Consider the following 25,520-nt stretch of genomic DNA (forward strand, 5'->3'; position numbering starts at 1 on the left):
TCACTGCAGAAAAAGCTTCGTGGAAAATCTGGTTTTTGTTGGACTGACACTAAACGATGCTCTTTATTTTCTACTCATGAAATCTGTTCCTTCTGTTCTAAGGCAGCAGTCAGCATCTGAGCGACACGCTGTATGGACTCTGGTGGCAGCGTCTGATGGAAACCTGTCTCACAACACCTGAGTGCCGTACCGGTGAATTCCAGTGCACACACTCCTCTGCTGTGATGTCCTCTCAGCAGAGATAAACACTTCAGAGTCTGGATGTCCCAGACGTGGATGGCCGGGTCTCTGCCCACCTGCACATATACAGCCAATGAGAAACACTCCCTGTCTGATAACATACATGCTGCGCTCTGATTGGTCGGCCTTACCTGTGCAGAGGCTACGTAATCTTTAAGCGGATGGACGACCAGGCTGAGGATGTCATCATCATGGCCAAGGTAGAAGCGCTGGCTGTGCTGCAGCCGGTTGTAGATGACGGCGACGGCGGCCACGTGATAGACCACCTCGCCGGTCTGCGTGTAGAACAGGTTGTTCCGACAGTCGAAGCCGCGATACCTGCAGGAAACAGCAAACAGGTGAGTTATCCAGGAACCACAGCGTGTGGTGGGAATTTCCCAGTAAGTCGGACCCATGAACAAACTGCAGGCGAAGCCCCTCCTCTGGAGCTTTCTGTTGCTTCAGGGAGCCAATCAGCTTCTTCCTGAGCTGCGGAAGGTCCTCCTTGTACACCTGCAGGTAGAAACAGATGCGTTAAGACACGCACATGGAGATATATCCTGAGATTACTCCTTCCTAGGATTACTTTACTCCTTCCTAGGATTACTTTACTCCTTCCAGGGATCAATTTACTAATTACTAGGGTTACTTTACTCCTTCCTAGGATTACTTTACTCCTTCCAGGGATCAATTTACTAATTACTAGGATTACTTTACTCCTTCCAGGGACTACTTTACTCCTTTCAGCGATTACTTTACTAATTACTAGGGTTACTTTACTCCTTCCAGGGATTACTTTACTCCTTCCAGGGATTACTTTACTAATTACTAAGGTTACTTTACTCCTTCCAGGGATTACTTTAATCCTTCTAGGGATTACTTTACTAATTACTAGGGTTACTTTACTCCTTCCAGCGATTACTTTACTCCTTCCAGGGATTACTTTACTAATTACTAGGGTTACTTTACTCCTTCCAGGGATTACTTTACTCCTTCCTGGGATTACTTTACTAATTACTAGGGTTACTTTACTCCTTCCAGGGATTACTTTACTCCTTCCTGGGATTACTTTACTAATTACTAGGGTTACTTTACTCCTTCCAGGGATTACTTTACTCCTTCCTGGGATTACTTTACTCCTTACTGGCATTACTTTACTAATTACTAGGGTTACTTTACTCCTTCCAGGGATTACTTTAATCCTTCTAGGGATTACTTTACTAATTACTAGGGTTACTTTACTCCTTCCAGCGATTACTTTACTCCTTCCAGGGATTACTTTACTAATTACTAGGGTTACTTTACTCCTTCCAGGGATTACTTTACTCCTTCCTGGGATTACTTTACTAATTACTAGGGTTATTTTACTCCTTCCTGGGATTACTTTACTCCTTCCAGGGATTACTTTACTCCTTCCAGGGATTACTTTACTCCTTCCAGGGATTACTTTACTAATTACTAGGATTACTTTACTCCTTCCAGGGATTACTTTACTAATTACTAGGGTTACTTTACTCCTTCCAGGGATTACTTTACTCCTTCCTGGGATTACTTTACTCCTTCCTAGAATCATTTTACTCCTTCCTAGGATTACTTTAGTAGTTACTAGGATTACTTTACTCCTTCCAGGGATTACTTTAATCCTTCAAGGGATTACTTTACTCCTTCCTAGGATTACTTCACTCTTTCCTAGGAATACTTTACTCCTTCCTAGGATTACTTCACTCTTTCCTGGGAATACTTTACTCCTTCCTAGGATTACTTTACTCCTTCCTAGGATCACTTCACTAATTACTAGGATTACTTTACTCCTTCCTGGGATTACTTTACTCCATCCTAGGATTACTTCACTAATTACTAGGATCACTTTACTAATTACTAGGATTACTATACTCGTTTGTGGGACTGCTATACTCCTTCCTGGGATTACTTTACTAATTACTAGGATAACTTTACTCCTTCCTAGGACTACTTTACTTCTTCCTAGGACTAGTTTAGTAGTTACTAGGATTACATTACTCCTTCCTAGGACTACTTTACTCCTTTATATAATCATTTTACTCCTTCCTAGGATTACTTTAGTAGTTACTAGGATTACTTTACTCCTTCCAGGGATTACTCTAATCCTTCAAGGGATTACTTTACTCCTTCCTAGGATTACTTTACTCCTTCCTGGGATGACTTCACTCTTTCCTGGGATTACTTTACTCCTTCTTTGGATTACTTTACTCCTTCCAGGGATTACTTTAATCCTTCAAGGGATTACTTTACTCCTTCCAAGGATTACTTCACTCTTTCCTGGGATTACTTTACTCCTTCTTACGATTACTTCACTCTTTCCTGGGATTACTTTACTCCTTCTTACGATAACTTTACTCCTTCCAGGGATTACTTTAATCATTCAAGGGATTACTTTACTCCTTCCTAGGACTACTTCACACTTTCCTGGGATTACTTTACTCCTTCCTAGGATTACTTTACTCCTTCCAGGGATCAATTTACTAATTACTAGGGTTACTTTACTCTTTCCAGGGACTATTTTACTCCTTTCAGGGATTACTTTACTAATTACTAGGGTTACTTTACTCCTTCCAGGGATTACTTTACTCCTTCTAGGGATTACTTTACTCCTTCTAGGGATTACTTTACTAATTACTAGGGTTACTTTACTCCTTCCAGCGATTACTTTACTCCTTCCAAGGATTACTTTATTCCTTCCTGGGATTACTTTACTCCTTACTGGCATTACTTTACTCCTTATTAGGATTACTTTACTCCTTCCAGGGATTACCTTACTCCTTCTAGGGATTACTTTACTAATTACTAGGGTTACTTTACTCCTTCCAGCGATTACTTTACTCCTTCCAGGGATTACTTTACTCCTTACTGGCATTACTTTACTCCTTATTAGGATTACTTTACTCCTTCCAGGGATTACTTTACTAATTACTAGGGTTACTTTACTCCTTCCTAGGATTACTTTATTCCTTCCTGGGATTACTTCACTCCTTACTGGGATTACTTTACTCCTTTTTAGGACTACTTTACTCCTTCCTGGGATTACTTTACTCCTTCCTGGGATAACTTTACTCTTTCCTGGGATTACTTTACTCCTTTTTAGGATTACTTTACTCCTTCCAGGGATTACTTTAATCCTTCAAGGGATTACTTTACTCCTTCCTAGGATTACTTTACTCCTTCCAGAGATTACTTTCCTCCTTCCTGGGATTACTTTACTAATTACTAGGGTTTACTTTACTCCTTCCTGGGATTACTTTATTCCTTCCTGGGATTACTTTACTCCTTCTTAGGATTACTTTACTTCTTAGGATTACTTTACTCCTTCCTGGGATTACTTTACTCCTTCCAGGGATTACTTTACTAATTACTAGGGTTACTTTACTCCTTCCAGCGATTACTTTACTCCTTCCAGGGATTACTTTAATCCTTCAAGGGATTACTTTACTCCTTCCTAGGATTACTTTACTCCTTCCAGAGATTACTTTCCTCCTTCCTGGGATTACTTTACTAATTACTAGGGTTTACTTTACTCCTTCCTGGGATTACTTTATTCCTTCCTGGGATTACTTTACTCCTTCTTAGGATTACTTTACTTCTTAGGATTACTTTACTCCTTCCTGGGATTACTTTACTCCTTCCAGGGATTACTTTACTAATTACTAGGGTTACTTTACTCCTTCCAAGGATTACTTTACTCCTTCCTAGGATTACTTTATTCCTTCCTGGGATTACTTCACTCCTTACTGGGATTACTTTACTCCTTTTTAGGACTACTTTACTCCTTCCTGGGATTACTTTACTCCTTCCTGGGATTACTTTACTCCTTCCTAGAATCATTTTACTCCTTCCTAGGATTACTTTAGTAGTTACTAGGATTACTTTACTCCTTCCAGGGATTACTTTAATCCTTCAAGGGATTACTGTACTCCTTCCTAGGATTACTTCACTCCTTCCAGGGATTACTTCACTCTTTCCTGGGATTACTTTACTCCTTCTTAGGATTACTTTACTCCTTCCAGGGATTACTTTAATCCTTCAAGGGATTACTTTACTCCTTCCTAGGATTACTTTACTCCTTCCAGAGATTACTTTCCTCCTTCCTGGGATTACTTTACTAATTACTAGGGTTTACTTTACTCCTTCCTGGGATTACTTTATTCCTTCCTGGGATTACTTTACTAATTACTAGGGTTACTTTACTCCTTCCAGCGATTACTTTAATCCTTCAAGGGATTACTTTACTCCTTCCTAGGATTACTTTACTCCTTCCAGAGATTACTTTCCTCCTTCCTGGGATTACTTTACTAATTACTAGGGTTTACTTTACTCCTTCCTGGGATTACTTTATTCCTTCCTGGGATTACTTTACTCCTTCTTAGGATTACTTTACTTCTTAGGATTACTTTACTCCTTCCTGGGATTACTTTACTCCTTCCAGGGATTACTTTACTAATTACTAGGGTTACTTTACTCCTTCCAGCGATTACTTTACTCCTTCCAGGGATTACTTTAATCCTTCAAGGGATTACTTTACTCCTTCCTAGGATTACTTTACTCCTTCCAGAGATTACTTTCCTCCTTCCTGGGATTACTTTACTAATTACTAGGGTTTACTTTACTCCTTCCTGGGATTACTTTATTCCTTCCTGGGATTACTTTACTCCTTCTTAGGATTACTTTACTTCTTCTTAGGATTACTTTACTCCTTCCTGGGATTACTTTACTCCTTCCAGGGATTACTTTACTAATTACTAGGGTTACTTTACTCCTTCCAGCGATTACTTTACTCCTTACTGGCATTACTTTACTCCTTACTGGCATTACTTTACTCCTTCTTAGGATTACTTTACTCCTTCCAGGGATTACTTTACTAATTACTAGGGTGACTTTACTCCTTCCAGGGATTACTTTACTCCTTCCTAGAATCATTTTACTACTTTCTAGGATTACTTTAGTAGTTACTAGGATTACTTTACTCCTTCCAGGGATTACTTTACTCCTTCCTAGGATTACTTTACACCTTCCTGGGATTACTTTATTCCTTCCTGGGATTACTTCACTCCTTATTGGGATTACTTTACTTGTTCTTAGGATTACTTTACTCCTTCCAGGGATTACTTTACTCCTTCTTAGGATTACTTTACTCCTTCCTGGGATTACTTTACTCCTTCCAGGGATTACTTTACTAATTACTAGGGTTACTTTACTCCTTCCAGGGATTACTTTACTCCTTCCAGTGATTACTTTACTAATTACTAGGGTTCCTTTACTCCTTCCTGGGATTACTTTACTAATTACTAGGATTACTTTACTCCTTCCTAGGATTACTTTACTGATTACTAGGATTACTTAACTCCTTTCTGGGGTGAGACAACTTTACATTTACACGCTTTGCTGTATTCCAGGTGACTTTAACATAGTAAGACATAACACATATGTTGAATCTGGTATGTCTGTATTTTGGCACCAATTTTATACATGTATAATTAGTGCATATATAACCTGTATAGTTGTCATTCAGACAGGAGGCAGATAAAACTGGCCTCATGAAGAGGAGGTTATGGTTTCTGGTCACCTGACGTTCATAATTGGTCTGAGCTTCCTGTTCGATGTCCGAGTCCAGTTCTGGAACATCCGACACATCTGAGTCTGACTCGCCGCTGTTGGAGTCAGCATATCCCTCTGAAAATAGAAGCAGTAATCTTTCAGAGACCAAAAGTCAATGCAGCCTGCTTTAAGATTCCAGGAACTATCCGGAGAGGTTTGGCATTGTTTCGTTGTTTTCCAGGAATAAAGAAATTCCTTTTGGAATTCCGCAGTTTCAGAGATTCAGACTTCATTTTAACGTTTATATAGCACATTTCAGACATCTGGCAGCACTGAAATAGTTTGCAGCTTCAGGTTTGCTTCACTAGGACTCAGGTGTTGATCGGATTCCAGGTTTTCCAGGGAGATCCCAGGTTTTCCAGCACTCTTTAGGCTTGGATCAGATATAAGAAATAAAACTATGTGTTCAGTGTAAACTCCTGGGGTGGTAAGTAAACTGGACCCAGATGATTTTTGAAGGACATTTATATGGTGTCAGCAGATCTGGTTCTTGTTCTGGATGTGAGAACTGGTTTTGGTTTTTGTAAAGGAATGAGCAGCAGCATTTGGACAAGCTACAGCTGTCACGGTGACTTTTACACAAACGTGTTAAAAACTCCATGACAGGAAGCTTTTCTAAATCCTGTTGAGTCATCAGATCTGTTCTTCAGGTGGTAAAAGGCTGATCTGATTCCTGATTTCATGTTCAAATTTAGCTGACATCCAGACTTGCTGATGGATTCATTGGTTTGACCATTTCTGACTACGCTGGACTACACTAATCTTTGGTCCCAAACACAAACTTCTGGAACATCCTCAAACTGTTTGATCGAGACACAAAATGAAGCTTTGACTGGGGCAGAATCTACTGGTGAAACTGTAATACAGAGCAGAACGTCTAAAGAATTATTAGATCTTTGGTTTATTTTTATAATCTGAGTTGGTGGGAGCATGTAGATGCTGGACAATAGGGACTCCAACATGGAGCCTTGGTGGACAGCACATCATCTTCGTTTTAGTAGCTTTGTCATCACATCAAATAGCTTCTGTCTTTCAAGTCGGATTAAAACCGGTTCAGTACTGAACCAGAGGTTTTACGCCATAAATGATTTACTGTTTAGGTTCATTTCTAACATTTCTATCTTGAGAACGACACATGGTTGCCAGGTCTTACATGTAACACACAAACACTGGCCAGACAGTCAGGTGAGACAGTCAGGTGTAGAGGGATGTGGATTCTGGTTTGGATAAATGTTGAGTTCATAATCTGGTTGTTACCTTGAAGGAGCGGCTCCAAGACCCCGTTCATGACACCCTCGGGTAGGAACCTCCACTGAAAGACGGCATGGTCAGCCCCACCGGTGCTGATCACCCACTGCAGGTCATTGGACCAGCGAACATTGGTCACATGGGCAGAATGACCTATGTACTTCTTAAATTTGGCCCCTGTGTTGGAGAGATGATCGTTAAACTTAATCTGTTAGAAATACACACAAAGTCCCGTTATGGACACAAGTCCATCCCAGTGGACATCATCAAGAGCAGTTTGTCCAAACACCCTAACAGGACCAGAGAACCCTCTGAAATCAAGAACCGAATTTGCAACCTGATTACTCAACTGGAAATTCAGGTAAAATGTTGACTTACAGAAACTGCTTGGGATGGTGTTACAGACCTTTTTTCATGCAGGGGAACCTGAAGAGTTTGATGAGACCAAGGTCATCGGCGGTCACCAGCACAGCACTGCTATAGTTAGCATCCACGGAGTTCACATTGGTCACGTTGGAGTATTTGGGCCAGATTCCGTTCACCTCCGGCCCAACAACACCTGTCCAAGTCATCCAGTGGATCCCCTTTGCTTCCTCCTTTGGTAGGAGCTTCCCTGCTGTAGGACAAGGACAAGGTGAGTCCCAGGACAGGTGAGACTCATTTCAGGATGGGAGAGTTGATGTATCTGTCCATCCTTCCTCCGCCGCTTATCCGGGGTCGGGTCGCGGGGGCAGCAGCCTAAGCAGGGAAGCCCAGACTTCCCTCTCCCCAGCCACATTTGCCAACTCTGCGGGTGGGATCCCGAGGCGTTCCCAGGCCAGCCGAGAGATATAATCCCTCCAGCGTGTCCTGGGTCTTCCCCGGGGTCTCCTCCCAGAGGGACGTGCCTGGAACACCTCACCAGGGAGGTCCAGGAGGCATCCTGACCAGATGCCCGAGCCACCTCAACTGGTTCCTCTCGATGCGGAGGAGCAGCGGCTCTACTCTGATCTCCTCCCGGATGACCGAGCTCCTCACCCTATCTCTAAGGGAGAGCCCGGCCACCCTGCGGAGGAAACTCATTTCAGCCGCCTGTATACGAGATCTGGTTCTTTCGGTCACGACTCACAGCTCATGACCATAGGTGAGGGTAGGAACGTAGATCGACTGGTAAATGGAGAGCTTCGCCTTCTGGCTCAGCTCCTTCTTCACCACGACAGACCGGCGTCCTTCCCTCACTTGTGAACAAGACCACGAGATCCCCTGCCCTGGATTGTTTATAGCTAACCCTACTTTATCACACCTGAATGAAATAAAGGTCTCATGAACAGGTTGAAAAGAACTTGATGATAAGGTTCATTTTGGACGAGAACTTGCAGGACGGGGCTCCTGAGGACCTGGATTGGGAAACACTGGACTAATCTAATCCCAGACCGGCTCAGATCCAGACCCCGTACCTGGCATCCTGTAGAAGAGCTGCTCTCCGGCGCCATCGTTGGTCTGCAGGAAACGACTGTCCACAGACCAGTCCAGGTGGGTGATGAAGGAGGTGGACCGGCAGCACTCGCCCACCTTCTTGTAGCGCTGAGCCACCGCGTAGATGTCCACCAGCCCGTCGTTTGATCCCACCGCCAGGAAGGAACCATCCGGAGAAAACTTAAGTTCGTGGATTACTTCTTTCCTGTCCTTGATGTGGACAACCTCCGTCATGTCCCTGAATATACGAACAAGTTTTTACCTTGGTGACAACATCTTGGTCACAGATACAAGCAACAGACAGGAAGCCTTCAGAGAGGTTTCAGGCTCATCGGGCGTGTCTCAGGTGATCTTTGACATTCACCTGTGTAGAAGGAAAAAACTGTCACTTTCTAAAGCAAGGGGAGGAGGGATGAGGTCACCTGACTCGGAGAACTGTGAAGGAACCGTCCTTCATTCCCAAAGCGAGCTGAGAACCATCATTGTTGAAGGAAACACTTCGGATAGATTCCTCCATGTTACAGCGAGCCAGCAGGGTGTGGTCAGGAAGGCTCCACAGCCTGGGACAGGTGAGACAAAGGAAAGACATGTGACACAGGTGAGCCAGGTGACGCACTGATGGGACACTTGTGATCAGTGTCCTGTCTTTTCTCTGCCAGTCTCTGGTGGACTGACCTGACTGAGCGGTCGTCGCTCCCAGTGACGGCGACAGGCTGTTTTGGGTGCATGTCCAGCGCCCACAGCTCCCCCTCACTGTGACCCTGCATCAGTAAAACCGGTTTGTCCCGGTCTCGGACCATCACTTCAAAGATCTCACTGTCCTGAGTCCCAGCCAGAATCCGGTCAGCTTTCCAGCAAACGCTGCGGATCGAGAGACCTGAAAGAGGAACAGTGAAGCCAGGGCAGAAGCCTGGTAGAAGCAGGCCTGCAGGTGAACAGAAGAAACCGGATTCAGACCTTTGTAGCCCTGCTCAGCCTCTCTCAGGTCGATCTTGGTGATCGGTTTGAAGTCTACGTCCCACAGTCTGATGCAACCGTCTCGTCCGCCGGTGGCAAATCCTTCCTCGCAGGCGTGCATGCTGAAAATTCCTGCCTGGACACAAGCATTGCCAGTGAGGTGTGCAGATGTTCCAGCTGCTGCTGGAGCAGAACATTCTGCAGACTGTGTGTTGGTACCCCATGTGCAGCCTGAACGCTTCGGATCAGAGAGATTCCTTTCCACACATACACGTCTCCGTTCAGCGCTCCGGAGTATGTCAGCTCATCTTTGGCAGCAGACACACACAGGATGGTCTGCAGGTCGCCTGTCTTCCCAAAGATTCCTCGCTTTGGAGTCAGAGCGTTCCCACACAGAGTCCAGAACTGCAGGAAAACCAGGCCAGACAAATTTCTTGGGTCTGTCATGTTGCAGATGAAATGATGTCTGATGAGTGAAAACTGACGTCAAACCCGCGTATCTGAGCAGCAGCCCAGCCTCTTACAGCTCGGCTGCTGCGTCATCAGGTGACTCAGTGGGTGTGGTCTCACCTTGATGTGTTTGACTCCACAGCTCACCAGCCGGCCTGACTGGAACCAATCCCAACAAACATCAAAGATCTGCATGAAAAGTGGCAGAGTTACAGGAGGCTGTAGGCGTTCCGGCAGATAAACCTCAATGGACAAATGTTCGTACTCTGTCCGAGTGTCCGGTTGCCGTGGCGAGGACTCGACCTCTCCTCCAGTCCCAAACGCACAAAGTGTTCTTGGCATCCAGACCGACCGAGGCCAGTCGCTATGACAACAAAGATATGAAACAAAGGTGTCATGTGATGTCTACACCAATCCAAGCAGAGCTGGTTAGCTCGGCATCCAGGATTCTACCCGCCCTGAACGACTAACGGGTCAGAATCAGCTGTCTCACATAAACAATGACTTCATCTTATTGTAGTTTCTTGGGGTTGGGGGCGGTCTCCTGGAGCCGCTTCGGTTGTTTTCCAGATTTAGTTTTTTCTTCTAGACTTGCAGCTGAAGGTGACGTTGGAAACACTGAATGAAACGTGCAGCTGTTGCGATGGGAAAGGACTCTGATAAAATACTACTGCAGGATTTCACGTCAACACGGACGTCACTCTTCTGGGAAAAATGGAAATTATGAAGCTGCAGATGACCAGCTGACCTTTAAGGTCCATGTTGCCTCGGTTGCCCGTACCTGCCGATATGCTCTCTACAACATCAAGAGAATCAGTCGTACCTGACAGAACACACGACCCAGCTTCTGGTTCAGGTTCTGGTCACATGGATTACTGCAGTTCCCTACTGGCAGGTCTGCCTGCATGCTGGTTAAACCTCTGCAGATGATCCAGAACCAGCAGCACGTCTGGTCTTCAACCAGCCCAAACGGGTTCATGTCACTCTGCTGCTAATCGCTCTTCACTGGTTTCCAGTTGCAGAGCATCAGATTCAAAGCTCTGCTTCTGGTTTACAAAACAATAAGTCAAGCGTCTCCTGTGTACCTTCACTCCTTCATGCAGACCTGCACTCCCTCTCCACAGCTACGTTCCACCAGTGGAAGACGCCTCGTGTTACCATGACTAAGTGGGACTAAATCACCACCAGACTCTTTTCCTCTGTTGTGCCACGATGGTGGACGACCTGCAGAACTCTGTCCGTTCTGCAGAGTCCAGGGGCCTCATTTACGAAGCTGTCGCACAAAACCCGGCATACGCCAATTATAGTCCACTTCTGGGGTTTCTAAAAGCAGGACTTGGCGGTAAAACGTCCCGACCTCCACGCCAACTCTGACCCCGGCGTACGACAACATCTGGAGAAACGGGAAACGGCGACACCAAAGGCAGGAAATAAAAAGGAATCTGAGCCATTTATTCCAAATGAAATGTAAACTTTCCCCCAGAATGTTGGACATTAACAGCATCTGCAGAAGAAGAGAAAAAGTTCCTCCAGCACGTAAAACGTCCAGCAGGAAAATGTTCTGAAACCAAGCAGTTCTACATGTTAGAAAAGCCACATCACACAGTTAATAAGTCGTACAGAAGCTGCCGTACTAATAAAGCTCTACATGAAGACCTGCAGGTAAAAGGAGGCGGTCGCCATGACAACAGCCCATCATCAGGCTGCTCAGGTGTTTCCTCCACCTGCAGATACAGAACATGAAGTGATGGTTGGATATAAAATGCTCCCCAATGTGGCTTATCTGTCCCTGCTGGTGGACATGGAACATGGAGACTCTGGACTCCAGTCCGGCACCTTCCAAAGGGAAGGGACTGACAGGTCGGGTCCGCTCCTTTTCCCTACCCAGAGCAGAGGAACAGAACGATGTTCTCCACAGCCAGACGTGGTGTAGCGGCCATCGGGCAGATGGAGGCAGGTGGAGGTGCCTCCATGCCCAGGAGGAAACCTGTTGTACAGCTGCAGATGTCTGCAGATAGTGGAGACGCTACATAACATGCTACTAAATGGTAACGTGTCCCGTTCAGCTGCGACCAGCGCTGTTGTCCCCGACCTCCAACCATCATGTTGGAACCAAACTGCTGCCAAACGTCTAGAAGTGATGCAACACATCAGAGGTGGACAATTCTCATTTATTCACAGGTTTAGTCTCATTTCTGTCTTCATGTCTCCGTCTCCTGCACCTCCTCCTCTGCCAGGACACGCCTGCTGGGGGGACAAGGTGGACCAAGATGTCCTCTCTCCCTACATTTTACTGTCTGACCACTTTATTTGTCCTTTCTGGATAAGTCCGCTGGTCTGATGAGACGCTGACAGCATCTGTCCCCTGCTGACCTCCTCTGTCTTTCTGCTGGTGCTGATGTCCATCCCGTCTCCACCAGATAAAATACTTTTACATTTTACAGCTTTATCTGTTAGAATTTCTTCCTCATTTTCCAGAAAATTCCTCTTTTTTCCTGCAGAACCTTCATGGAAATGAGATGGATTAATATTTATCAGGGCGTCGGCCTGACCTTTTATGGCCAACATGTGGGCGTGGCCAGATGTTTCCTCACCGTGTTAAACTTCCTGTTGATCCTGATTTATGGAGGAAACAGGCGTGGGACGTGCTGCTGTAGAAACCTGGAAGGTTCTCCTGGTTTCAGTACGGACGCCGCCTGGAGGCAGCGTTGCTACCTTCAGGTTTATAGATGAGGCTCCTGGTCTGCTTTAAGCTGCAGACTCAGCTGTTCAAGCAGCATTTCTGCTCTTAGTTTAACTGTTTACCAGAGGAGCTGGAGGAACTTACCCCAGTTCTTTACAACAAATATTATGGGATTCATTCTTTGGAGTTTAGCTTAGATAATATTGTGTGGTGGAGAAAAGATAAATTAAAAATGAAAATCTTGAAGGGCTACACGTCAAACCCGGCGTCCAACTGGACTCCAGCAGTCCACCAGAACCTTCCTCTACTGTTCATGCTTGTGTTGTTCTCATATGTAAGCGTCTGCTACATGACTGTAGAATAGAATAGAACGATACCAAATTTACCAAATGAGAAATCTGACTTTCCATCTTCTCCTAACATGAGAACGGCCTACAACAGAATAAAGAAGAAGGTCTAGAAAAAGACCTGGACTGGACCAGTTTCCTAGAGGGGCTGAAACTTCCAGGGGGGTGAACAGTCAGGGTTAACAAACCTGGCAACCAGGAACATCTGGTCTACAGTCTGGATCTCTATAGTCAGGGTCTCACCTGTCCGTCTGAGTCGAAGGCCAGACAGGCGACTCCATGGGTGTGGACGTCTCTCAGGATGGAGACGGTCTGCATGGCGTAGGTGTCCCAGATACAGATATACGGGTCTTTCCCCACCTGACCGGTCGCAACCTGGATCTTATCTGGATGGATGGCCAGACTGGAGACAGAAAAACAACAGTTCAACTCGTCTCCACCGGAGGCAGCAACGAGCAACACCGTCTTACAGGAAGATTAACGCAGGTCTATCCTGGTCCTGGACCCAAGCAGGACCTCAGAAAACAACTGGTTCCCACAAAGAGGTCTGAGACCTGGTCCCTGCAAGGCGGTCTGAGACCTGGTCCCTGCAAGGCGGTCTGAGACCTGGTCCCTGCAAGGCGGTCTGAGACCTGGTCCCTGCAAGGCGGTCTGAGACCTGGTCCCTGCAAGGCGGTCTGAGACCTGGTCCCTGCAAGGCGGTCTGAGACCTGGTCCCTGCAAGGCGGTCTGAGACCTGGTCCCTGCAAGGCGGTCTGAGACCTGGTCCCTGCAAGGCGGTCTGAGATCTGGTCCCTGCAAGGCGGTCTGAGATCTGGTCCCTGCAAGGCGGTCTGAGATCTGGTCCCTGCAAGGCGGTCTGAGATCTGGTCCCTGCAAGGCGGTCTGAGACCTGGTCCCTGCAAGGCGGTCTGAGATCTGGTCCCTGCAAGGCGGTCTGAGACCTGGTCCCTGCAAGGCGGTCTGAGATCTGGTCCCTGCAAGGCGGTCTGAGACCTGGTCCCTGCAAGGCGGTCTGAGATCTGGTCCCTGCAAGGCGGTCTGAGATCTGGTCCCTGCAAGGCGGTCTGAGATCTGGTCCCTGCAAGGCGGTCTGAGATCTGGTCCCTGGAAGGCGGTCTGAGATCTGGTCCCTGCAAGGCGGTCTGAGATCTGGTCCCAGGAAGGCGGTCTGAGACCTGGTCCCTGCAAGGCGGTCTGAGATCTGGTCCCTGGAAGGCGGTCTGAGATCTGGTCCCTGGAAGGCGGTCTGAGATCTGGTCCCTGCAAGGCGGTCTGAGACCTGGTCCCTGCAAGGCGGTCTGAGACCTGGTCCCTGGAAGGCGGTCTGAGACCTGGTCCCTGCAAGGCGGTCTGAGATCTGGTCCCTGGAAGGCGGTCTGAGATCTGGTCCCTGGAAGGCGGTCTGAGATCTGGTCCCTGGAAGGCGGTCTGAGACCTGGTCCCTGCAAGGCGGTCTGAGACCTGGTCCCTGCAAGGCGGTCTGAGATCTGGTCCCTGCAAGGCGGTCTGAGATCTGGTCCCTGCAAGGCGGTCTGAGATCTGGTCCCTGCAAGGCGGTCTGAGACCTGGTCCCTGCAAGGCGGTCTGAGATCTGGTCCCTGCAAGGCGGTCTGAGACCTGGTCCCTGCAAGGCGGTCTGAGATCTGGTCCCTGCAAGGCGGTCTGAGACCTGGTCCCTGCAAGGCGGTCTGAGATCTGGTCCCTGCAAGGCGGTCTGAGACCTGGTCCCTGCAAGGCGGTCTGAGATCTGGTCCCTGCAAGGCGGTCTGAGACCTGGTCCCTGCAAGGCGGTCTGAGATCTGGTCCCTGCAAGGCGGTCTGAGATCTGGTCCCTGCAAGGCGGTCTGAGACCTGGTCCCTGCAAGGCGGTCTGAGATCTGGTCCCTGGAAGGCGGTCTGAGATCTGGTCCCTGGAAGGCGGTCTGAGATCTGGTCCCTGCAAGGCGGTCTGAGACCTGGTCCCTGCAAGGCGGTCTGAGACCTGGTCCCTGGAAGGCGGTCTGAGACCTGGTCCCTGCAAGGCGGTCTGAGATCTGGTCCCTGGAAGGCGGTCTGAGATCTGGTCCCTGGAAGGCGGTCTGAGATCTGGTCCCTGGAAGGCGGTCTGAGACCTGGTCCCTGCAAGGCGGTCTGAGATCTGGTCCCTGCAAGGCGGTCTGAGACCTGGTCCCTGCAAGGCGGTCTGAGATCTGGTCCCTGCAAGGCGGTCTGAGATCTGGTCCCTGCAAGGCGGTCTGAGATCTGGTCCCTGCAAGGCGGTCTGAGACCTGGTCCCTGCAAGGCGGTCTGAGATCTGGTCCCTGCAAGGCGGTCTGAGACCTGGTCCCTGCAAGGCGGTCTGAGACCTGGTCCCTGCAAGGCGGTCTGAGACCTGGTCCCTGCAAGGCGGTCTGAGACCTGGTCCCTGCAAGGCGGTCTGAGACCTGGTCCCTGCAAGGCGGTCTGAGACCTGGTCCCTGCAAGGCGGTCTGAGATCTGGTCCCTGCAAGGCGGTCTGAGACCTGGTCCCTGCAAGGCGGTCTGAGACCTGGTCCCTGCAAGGCGGTCTGAGACCTGGTCCCTGCAAGGCGGTCTGAGATCTGGTCCCTGCAAGGCGGTCTGAGACCTGGTCCCTGCAAGGCGGTCTGAGACCTGGTCCCTGCAAGGCGGTCTGAGATCTGGTCCCTGCAAGGCGGTCTGAGATCTGGTCCCTGCAAGGCGGTCTGAGATCTGGTCCCTGCAAGGCGGTCTGAGACCTGGTCCCTGCAAGGCGGTCTGAGACCTGGTCCCTGCAAGGCGGTCTGAGATCTGGTCCCTGCAAGGCGGTCTGAGACCTGGTCCCTGCAAGGCGGTCTGAGATCTGGTCCCTGCAAGGCGGTCTGAGACCTGGTCCCTGGAAGGCGGTCTGAGACCTGGTCCCTGCAAGGCGGTCTGAGATCTGGTCCCTGCAAGGCGGTCTGAGATCTGGTCCCTGCAAGGCGGTCTGAGATCTGGTCCCTGCAAGGCGGTCTGAGACCTGGTCCCTGCAAGGCGGTCTGAGACCTGGTCCCTGCAAGGCGGTCTGAGACCTGGTCCCTGCAAGGCGGTCTGAGATCTGGTCCCTGCAAGGCGGTCTGAGATCTGGTCCCTGCAAGGCGGTCTGAGACCTGGTCCCTGCAAGGCGGTCTGAGACCTGGTCCCTGCAAGGCGGTCTGAGACCTGGTCCCTGCAAGGCGGTCTGAGACCTGGTCCCTGCAAGGCGGTCTGAGACCTGGTCCCTGCAAGGCGGTCTGAGACCTGGTCCCTGCAAGGCGGTCTGAGATCTGGTCCCTGCAAGGCGGTCTGAGACCTGGTCCCTGGAAGGTTTTGCCAGTGGACCAGAGGACGCCACCCTGACTGTCTGCAGCCTGCAGGGTTGGTCCCACCAGGACGAGCTGAACAGCCAATCAGAGCCCATCCCTGTGTCAGCATCTGTCTGAGGTCGTAGCGAACGGTGAGGTCACAGGACGCTGAGCTCAGCGAACAGCTGACGCCGTTGGCAACCGCCATCAGGTCCAAATGTCGGCCATTTTCTCCGGGTTTCTGGTTGGACTGATGAAGACTTTGATCTCCACAAACTGCTCTGAGGGTAAATAGGGATGGTCATGTGACCATCAAGCTGGACACGATGATGAAGTCCTGTCAGACTTTCCACCAATCAGAGAGCTTTGGGATGCAGCTGAGGTGGAGGTGCAGCAGTGAGGACAGCAGGTAGACAGTAGCAGGAAGACGTTTGGGATGCAGCTGAGGTGGAGGTGCTGCAGTGAGGACAGCAGGTAGACAGTAGCAGGAAGACGTTTGGGATGCAGCTGAGGTGGAGGTGCTGCAGTGAGGACAGCAGGTAGACAGTAGCAGGAAGACGTTTGGGATGCAGCTGAGGTGGAGGTGCTGCAGTGAGGACAGCAGGTAGACAGTAGCAGGAAGACGTTTGGGATGCAGCTGAGGTGGAGGTGCAGCAGTGAGGACAGCAGGTAGACAGTAGCAGGAAGACGTTTGGGATGCAGCTGAGGTGGAGGTGCTGCAGTGAGGACAGCAGGTAGATAGTAGCAGGAAGACGTTTGGGATGCAGCTGAGGTGGAGGTGCTGCAGTGAGGACAGCAGGTAGACAGTAGCAGGAAGATGTTTGGGATGCAGCTGAGGTGGAGGTGCTGCAGTGAGGACAGCAGGTAGACAGTAGCAGGAAGACGTTTGGGATGCAGCTGAGGTGGAGGTGCTGCAGTGAGGACAGCAGGTAGAATGTAGCAGGAAGACGTTTGGGATGCAGCTGAGGTGGAGGTGCTGCAGTGAGGACAGCAGGTAGATAGTAGCAGGAAGACGTTTGGGATGCAGCTGAGGTGGAGGTGCTGCAGTGAGGACAGCAGGTAGACAGTAGCAGGAAGATGTTTGGGATGCAGCTGAGGTGGAGGTGCTGCAGTGAGGACAGCAGGTAGATAGTAGCAGGAAGACGTTTGGGATGCAGCTGAGGTGGAGGTGCAGCAGTGAGGACAGCAGGTAGATAGTAGCAGGAAGACGTTTGGGATGCAGCTGAGGTGGAGGTGCAGCAGTGAGGACAGCAGGTAGACAGTAGCAGGAAGACGTTTGGGATGCAGCTGAGGTGGAGGTTCTGCAGTGAGGACAGCAGGTAGATAGTAGCAGGAAGACGTTTGGGATGCAGCTGAGGTGGAGGTGCAGCAGTGAGGACAGCAGGTAGATAGTAGCAGGAAGACGTTTGGGATGCAGCTGAGGTGGAGGTGCTGCAGTGAGGACAGCAGGTAGATAGTAGCAGGAAGATGTTTGGGATGCAGCTGAGGTGGAGGTGCTGCAGTGAGGACAGCAGGTAGATAGTAGCAGGAAGACGTTTGGGATGCAGCTGAGGTGGAGGTGCTGCAGTGAGGACAGCAGGTAGATAGTAGCAGGAAGACGTTTGGGATGCAGCTGAGGTGGAGGTGCTGCAGTGAGGACAGCAGGTAGACAGTAGCAGGAAGATGTTTGGGATGCAGCTGAGGTGGAGGTGCAGCAGTGAGGACAGCAGGTAGACAGTAGCAGGAAGACGTTTGGGATGCAGCTGAGGTGGAGGTGCTGCAGTGAGGACAGCAGGTAGACAGTAGCAGGAAGACGTTTGGGATGCAGCTGAGGTGGAGGTGCTGCAGTGAGGACAGCAGGTAGACAGTAGCAGGAAGACGTTTGGGATGCAGCTGAGGTGGAGGTGCTGCAGTGAGGACAGCAGGTAGATAGTAGCAGGAAGACGTTTGGGATGCAGCTGAGGTGGAGGTGCTGCAGTGAGGACAGCAGGTAGATAGTAGCAGGAAGACGTTTGGGATGCAGCTGAGGTGGAGGTGCTGCAGTGAGGACAGCAGGTAGATAGTAGCAGGAAGACGTTTGGGATGCGGCTGAGGTGGAGGTGCTGCAGTGAGGACAGCAGGTAGATAGTAGCAGGAAGACGTTTGGGATGCGGCTGAGGTGGAGGTGCTGCAGTGAGGACAGCAGGTAGATAGTAGCAGGAAGACGTTTGGGATGCGGCTGAGGTGGAGGTGCTGCAGTGAGGACAGCAGGTAGACAGTAGCAGGAAGACGTTTGGGATGCAGCTGAGGTGGAGGTGCTGCAGTGAGGACAGCAGGTAGATAGTAGCAGGAAGATGTTTGGGATGCGGCTGAGGTGGAGGTGCTGCAGTGAGGACAGCAGGTAGATAGTAGCAGGAAGACGTTTGGGATGCAGCTGAGGTGGAGGTGCTGCAGTGAGGACAGCAGGTAGACAGTAGCAGGAAGACGTTTGGGATGCAGCTGAGGTGGAGGTGCTGCAGTGAGGACAGCAGGTAGATAGTAGCAGGAAGACGTTTGGGATGCAGCTGAGGTGGAGGTGCTGCAGTGAGGACAGCAGGTAGACAGTAGCAGGAAGACGTTTGGGATGCAGCTGAGGTGGAGGTGCTGCAGTGAGGACAGCAGGTAGACAGTAGCAGGAAGACGTTTGGGATGCAGCTGAGGTGGAGGTGCTGCAGTGAGGACAGCAGGTAGATAGTAGCAGGAAGACGTTTGGGATGCAGCTGAGGTGGAGGTGCTGCAGTGAGGACAGCAGGTAGATAGTAGCAGGAAGACGTTTGGGATGCAGCTGAGGTGGAGGTGCTGCAGTGAGGACAGCAGGTAGACAGTAGCAGGAAGACGTTTGGGATGCAGCTGAGGTGGAGGTGCTGCAGTGAGGACAGCAGGTAGATAGTAGCAGGAAGACGTTTGGGATGCAGCTGAGGTGGAGGTGCTGCAGTGAGGACAGCAGGTAGATAGTAGCAGGAAGATGTTTGGGATGCAGCTGAGGTGGAGGTGCTGCAGTGAGGACAGCAGGTAGACAGTAGCAGGAAGACGTTTGGGATGCAGCTGAGGTGGAGGTGCTGCAGTGAGGACAGCAGGTAGACAGTAGCAGGAAGACGTTTGGGATGCAGCTGAGGTGGAGGTGCTGCAGTGAGGACAGCAGGTAGACAGTAGCAGGAAGACGTTTGGGATGCAGCTGAGGTGGAGGTGCTGCAGTGAGGACAGCAGGTAGATAGTAGCAGGAAGACGTTTGGGATGCAGCTGAGGTGGAGGTGCTGCAGTGAGGACAGCAGGTAGACAGTAGCAGGAAGACGTTTGGGATGCAGCTGAGGTGGAGGTGCAGCAGTGAGGACAGCAGGTAGATAGTAGCAGGAAGACGTTTGGGATGCAGCTGAGGTGGAGGTGCTGCAGTGAGGACAGCAGGTAGACAGTAGCAGGAAGACGTTTGGGATGCAGCTGAGGTGGAGGTGCAGCAGTGAGGACAGCAGGTAGATAGTAGCAGGAAGACGTTTGGGATGCAGCTGAGGTGGAGGTGCTGCAGTGAGGACAGCAGGTAGACAGTAGCAGGAAGATGTTTGGGATGCAGCTGAGGTGGAGGTGCAGCAGTGAGGACAGCAGGTAGACAGTAGCAGGAAGACGTTTGGGATGCAGCTGAGGTGGAGGTGCTGCAGTGAGGACAGCAGGTAGACAGTAGCAGGAAGACGTTTGGGATGCAGCTGAGGTGGAGGTGCTGCAGTGAGGACAGCAGGTAGACAGTAGCAGGAAGACGTTTGGGATGCAGCTGAGGTGGAGGTGCTGCAGTGAGGACAGCAGGTAGATAGTAGCAGGAAGACGTTTGGGATGCAGCTGAGGTGGAGGTGCTGCAGTGAGGACAGCAGGTAGACAGTAGCAGGAAGACGTTTGGGATGCAGCTGAGGTGGAGGTGCAGCAGTGAGGACAGCAGGTAGATAGTAGCAGGAAGACGTTTGGGATGCAGCTGAGGTGGAGGTGCTGCAGTGAGGACAGCAGGTAGATAGTAGCAGGAAGACGTTTGGGATGCAGCTGAGGTGGAGGTGCTGCAGTGAGGACAGCAGGTAGACAGTAGCAGGAAGACGTTTGGGATGCAGCTGAGGTGGAGGTGCTGCAGTGAGGACAGCAGGTAGACAGTAGCAGGAAGACGTTTGGGATGCAGCTGAGGTGGAGGTGCAGCAGTGAGGACAGCAGGTAGATAGTAGCAGGAAGACGTTTGGGATGCAGCTGAGGTGGAGGTGCTGCAGTGAGGACAGCAGGTAGACAGTAGCAGGAAGACGTTTGGGATGCAGCTGAGGTGGAGGTGCTGCAGTGAGGACAGCAGGTAGATAGTAGCAGGAAGACGTTTGGGATGCAGCTGAGGTGGAGGTGCTGCAGTGAGGACAGCAGGTAGATAGTAGCAGGAAGACGTTTGGGATGCAGCTGAGGTGGAGGTGCTGCAGTGAGGACAGCAGGTAGATAGTAGCAGGAAGACGTTTGGAATGCAGCTGAGGTGGAGGTGCTGCAGTGAGGACAGCAGGTAGATAGTAGCAGGAAGACGTTTGGGATGCAGCTGAGGTGGAGGTGCTGCAGTGAGGACAGCAGGTAGACAGTAGCAGGAAGACGTTTGGGATGCAGCTGAGGTGGAGGTGCTGCAGTGAGGACAGCAGGTAGACAGTAGCAGGAAGACGTTTGGGATGCAGCTGAGGTGGAGGTGCTGCAGTGAGGACAGCAGGTAGATAGTAGCAGGAAGACGTTTGGGATGCAGCTGAGGTGGAGGTGCTGCAGTGAGGACAGCAGGTAGACAGTAGCAGGAAGACGTTTGGGATGCAGCTGAGGTGGAGGTGCTGCAGTGAGGACAGCAGGTAGACAGTAGCAGGAAGATGTTTGGGATGCAGCTGAGGTGGAGGTGCAGCAGTGAGGACAGCAGGTAGACAGTAGCAGGAAGACGTTTGGGATGCAGCTGAGGTGGAGGTGCTGCAGTGAGGACAGCAGGTAGATAGTAGCAGGAAGACGTTTGGGATGCAGCTGAGGTGGAGGTGCTGCAGTGAGGACAGCAGGTAGACAGTAGCAGGAAGACGTTTGGGATGCAGCTGAGGTGGAGGTGCTGCAGTGAGGACAGCAGGTAGACAGTAGCAGGAAGACGTTTGGGATGCAGCTGAGGTGGAGGTGCTGCAGTGAGGACAGCAGGTAGACAGTAGCAGGAAGATGTTTGGGATGCAGCTGAGGTGGAGGTGCAGCAGTGAGGACAGCAGGTAGACAGTAGCAGGAAGACGTTTGGGATGCAGCTGAGGTGGAGGTGCTGCAGTGAGGACAGCAGGTAGACAGTAGCAGGAAGACGTTTGGGATGCAGCTGAGGTGGAGGTGCTGCAGTGAGGACAGCAGGTAGATAGTAGCAGGAAGACGTGTGGAAACAGTGTGTGTGTGTGTGTTTCAGATGAGAAAAGGTCACTGCTGATCTATGTGTGTTATTTCTACAAGCGACTGGTTGCTCTTTCTGCTGCTTTATCTCTTCATATTATGAGTGAAATGCGATTAAAAACTGATCTAATTAATTACAAACTTTGTAATTATTTTATCTCAGTTAATCGCATTTTAATCTCATGATGAAATTTGTCCCAAAAAGCAACTTTTTTTTTTCATTTAAATGGATTTAAAGTGATTATTAAGTCAAATAATAGTAAAAGAGATTAAGATAATGAACTCTATTAATGTCTGATAAATGAATTTAAATTAGAAACAGTAAAAAAGAAATAGAAAACATTTCTGGCCAAAACTGAACAGACCCAAAGTTTTAAAAACTTTAAGCTGAGGCTCCAGTTATTCTCTGATTCAGAGTCTACAACATGTTACAGTAGTTTTAACTTGATGTTTTCATCAGCTATCTTCATTAATACACATTAACCCTTGAAACTCCAACCATTGTTTGTGCTCGCCTGACCTCTCTGTCTATGAATGCATGAATAATCTCTTCCCTTTCACACAGTCACGTAAAGAACTTTTCAGGACAACCTGGGCAATTATATGTATTCTAAAATGATGCCACAGGCATTGATCAATATCTTTATAAATATCAAAAACAGAAGAAATCACAAAATGGAAATTGAATGTCAGAAATTAACTTAAAAGACAGATCAACAATGTAGAAGCATTTTCATTATAAAGTATGTTTCTCTCGGGTCTTGGCCCTCAGGAGGAAAAGATCCCAACATTCGAACATACTTTACTTTTTTTTTTTTTTTTACTTTATTACTTTGTTTTATACTTTAGAAGATAACTATTTCAACTCACGCTGATCTTCCGCTGTCGGAATGGATGTCATCGTCATAACAAAAGAAGAAGAAATTTGAGCTTTCTTATTGGTCAAGAGACCGACAGGAAGTCATCACTGTTTCTGTCAAGTGTCAATATGGACGTCCACTACCTTAATTTACATGTTTTTGATCACAAAATGCAATAAATCATGAACATAGCACGGTGGAATTCATGTACGAAGTTCCCGGGGAAAAAACGCCAAACTTAACGGCTGGATTCAAAAACTTCCTGAAAGGCGTGAATTGTCCCGATAGATCAGCCAGAGAGAGCGCCTGTGATCGCAGGAGTCCCCAGCAAGTTTTGTTGTGTGCTTCCTGAGATATCTCGCAATGTTGACGCTGTATCTGAAAGTAAACCGATTTAACCAGCGTCAACTTCAGTCTGATCATGCAGCCGAGATGAGCGCCTCCTGCTGACTGCAGGTGGAGCTGCATCGTTCTTTAGGACGGGGGAGGGAGGGGGCTTCCCAGCTGCTGCTAACAGAGAAGAGGAAACTATAAAATGTTCTCTTGTTCCTCACCAAGAGTCCTGATCAAATCAAAGATACTTTATTCATCCCCAAGGGGAAATTCAAGGTTGTAGCCAGGTCGTCCAAGGTTTGACATACAGACATGTAACATTGATGATGGATAAACCGTTCCATACCGAACCTGGACCACGCAGCCAGTTTTACCGGCGCTGCCTTATAACAGATAAAAACAGAGATACATTAGGATCATGGGGGGAAAAAACACGTACCTCTGGACCGCGCCTCTAGGTGGTGCAGTCTGGAGAGAATGAGAAAAAAACCTCATACACTGAAGCACAAACTAAAACAAGACACACAAAGTCCAGGGAGGCGGTGAGTCATGTGGGAGGGGGCTGGGGATGGATGAGGAGGCGGGACAGAGCGTCTGTGAACATGTCTTCTTCCGTTCTCAGGGGGCGGGGGGGGCTTGCGTCGGCCCAAGGCCGCTGGGAAGCTGAATACAGATATGATTGTTGTTTGGGTTCCAGGCGAGGAAAACAATTTGCCCTCGGCCTTGAGTCCATTGCAGGTCTCAGGCTCCTGAACGTATCCAGCCGGAAGTGTCCCCTCAGGACATGCGGGCTCCCCTCTGCCCGGTCTCCGGAATGAGAAAATTTGATCGATTGCGTTGAGAGACCAGCCGATCAGATCCATGATGTAGAAATTTGACCAATTTTATACCATCGGAAAAAAAGACAATAGACTTGTTGATGCTTCTTTTGCCTTTAAATAAACTGAAGGGTCTGAAACATCTTTAAATATCGCGCCGATGCTGCTAACTTCGTAGCAGAAGTAGTGTGTGCATCAGTGTAATCAGCATACCAGGAAACTTCTGCCAAAGGTTCCGCGATTAAATGCATCATTCATTTTAGTTTGTTCATGTTTCTGTAATTAATTGAACATAATTAACGCATTAAAGTCCCGCCCCTAATTCATACATTCATTCTACATCAGTTTAGGCTCATAATCTGACAGTTGAACTTGAAAATGTCACGTCTCCGTGGAAACGTCGTGTCTCCGTGGAAACGTCGCGTCTCCAAGGAAACGTTGCATCTCCGTGGAAACGTCGCGTCTCCGTCGCGATTAATTGTCTATGTTGCTGACCAGAGCAAGTGGGGTGAGCATGTAGATCCTGGGCCAACTGGGGGCCCAACATGGAGCCTTGGAGAACTCCACACATCATCAGAGTGGATTTATAACAACAAAATAGTCCCTGACTTCCAAGTACATGATGTCTGAATAAAATAAAATCATGTCTGAATGCTGAATGACCTTTAAACTGCAGGCCACGCCTCCTCACCTGATGATGTCATCATTGTGTCCCAGGAAAAACTTCTGGCTGTGTTCTCTGGTATTGTAGACCACGCCCACTCCAGCCACGAAGTACACGAGCTCCTTCCCGGCCGTGTAGTACAGGTTGTTCCGGCACTGGTGTCCTCGGTATCCGTGGATCCACTCCAGCCTCAGCTGGCAGCGCGGCGCCGTTTTATCAGACATGTCTGCTCAAATCCTGCTCCCTGTCTGGGGGGGGTCCTGGGTGGGTTCAGTTCATCGCTGTGACCCCTGCAATTTGGCCACATTGGTCTACACATCCATGATGCTGTTTGGAGAAGTTGGAAAAGCTCAGGGGAAGTTGGAAGTTCATAGAGATGTAAAACTGCACACTGTCCCTTTAATTCATAAAAACCTTTAAACAAATTCTCCTTCAAGTATTTTCCTTAAAATAAAACTTTCTAATTTCCAGGCAGAATAAAATTAAATTTAAACGTTTAGTTTTCTTATAAAATCAAGTTTGGACATTTTGAAATGTGCGATTACGTCAGCAGCGACCCGGTCCGGAGCATCGGTCCAGAAGGTCACGGCTGGTTCCGTTCACGCCGCGTCGCGCGGAAACACGCGCGCGCAACCAAGGTTCCGTCAAAAGAACCAGATTTCAGGAACCCAATTCGGTTCTGGAGGCTAGAACCAGAAAATCCCTCCGCCGTCTGTTCACAGTTTCCAGATGAAATCCGCAGATTATCATCCCCGTCTGGAACCGAACCGGAACCGGCTGCTCGCGCTGCGGCAGGCCGCGGCACCGACACCCGCTGCGGACCCGGGTCTCCCGAACCTCCGCAGAACCCGAGAAATGATGAGCAAAGTGGGAATTTTAACTGGAATCCCGGAGATCAGCCACAGCAGTCCAAGGCAGAAACCATGCGGGACTACTTCCTGTCGGGACTTTGGAAGTAAAAGCTCCTTTAGAAGAGCCGGTCCGGTTCGTTAGACTTGCACCCTGAAGGGTCCCTTCATGCTCAACATTTAACATATTTAAATGGACGACCAGACTTCAGGAACCCTGATCTAGAACCAACCAACCACTCTGGTTAGTTTGGTCTAACCTGTAATCTAGAAGTCATTAGGTCTACAACCAGCTGACTTCTAGACTACACTGGTTTATCAGT

The 25,520-nt window shown here is 49.3% G+C and overlaps 1 protein-coding gene across 1 annotated transcript in view; it reads right to left on the minus strand.

Annotated features, from left to right (window-relative positions):
- The window catches only part of LOC306774290 (echinoderm microtubule-associated protein-like 6), a gene marked incomplete at its 3' end in the record, with an annotated part of 30,877 nt that extends 5,842 nt beyond the window's left edge, over positions 1–25,035 (minus strand). The window contains exons 1-16 of the mRNA XM_079264290.1: positions 24,895–25,035; positions 24,377–24,676; positions 13,231–13,390; positions 10,223–10,321; positions 10,078–10,146; positions 9,727–9,912; positions 9,508–9,643; positions 9,226–9,427; positions 8,973–9,110; positions 8,532–8,788; positions 7,502–7,711; positions 7,105–7,272; positions 5,816–5,922; positions 632–732; positions 372–558; positions 191–296 (exon numbers count right to left, since the gene is read on the minus strand). Of these exons, the coding sequence (XP_079120416.1) occupies positions 191–296; positions 372–558; positions 632–732; positions 5,816–5,922; positions 7,105–7,272; positions 7,502–7,711; positions 8,532–8,788; positions 8,973–9,110; positions 9,226–9,427; positions 9,508–9,643; positions 9,727–9,912; positions 10,078–10,146; positions 10,223–10,321; positions 13,231–13,390; positions 24,377–24,573 (2,323 nt within the window). The 5' untranslated portion in view covers positions 24,574–24,676; positions 24,895–25,035. The remainder of the gene's footprint in view (positions 1–190; positions 297–371; positions 559–631; positions 733–5,815; positions 5,923–7,104; positions 7,273–7,501; positions 7,712–8,531; positions 8,789–8,972; positions 9,111–9,225; positions 9,428–9,507; positions 9,644–9,726; positions 9,913–10,077; positions 10,147–10,222; positions 10,322–13,230; positions 13,391–24,376; positions 24,677–24,894) is intronic.
- Positions 25,036–25,520: the final 485 nt, after the last annotated feature.

The sequence above is a fragment of the Telmatherina bonti genome (genome assembly GCF_933228915.1).
Source record: "Telmatherina bonti genome assembly, chromosome: 3".
In the NCBI taxonomy this organism is placed as follows: Eukaryota; Metazoa; Chordata; class Actinopteri; order Atheriniformes; family Telmatherinidae; genus Telmatherina; species Telmatherina bonti.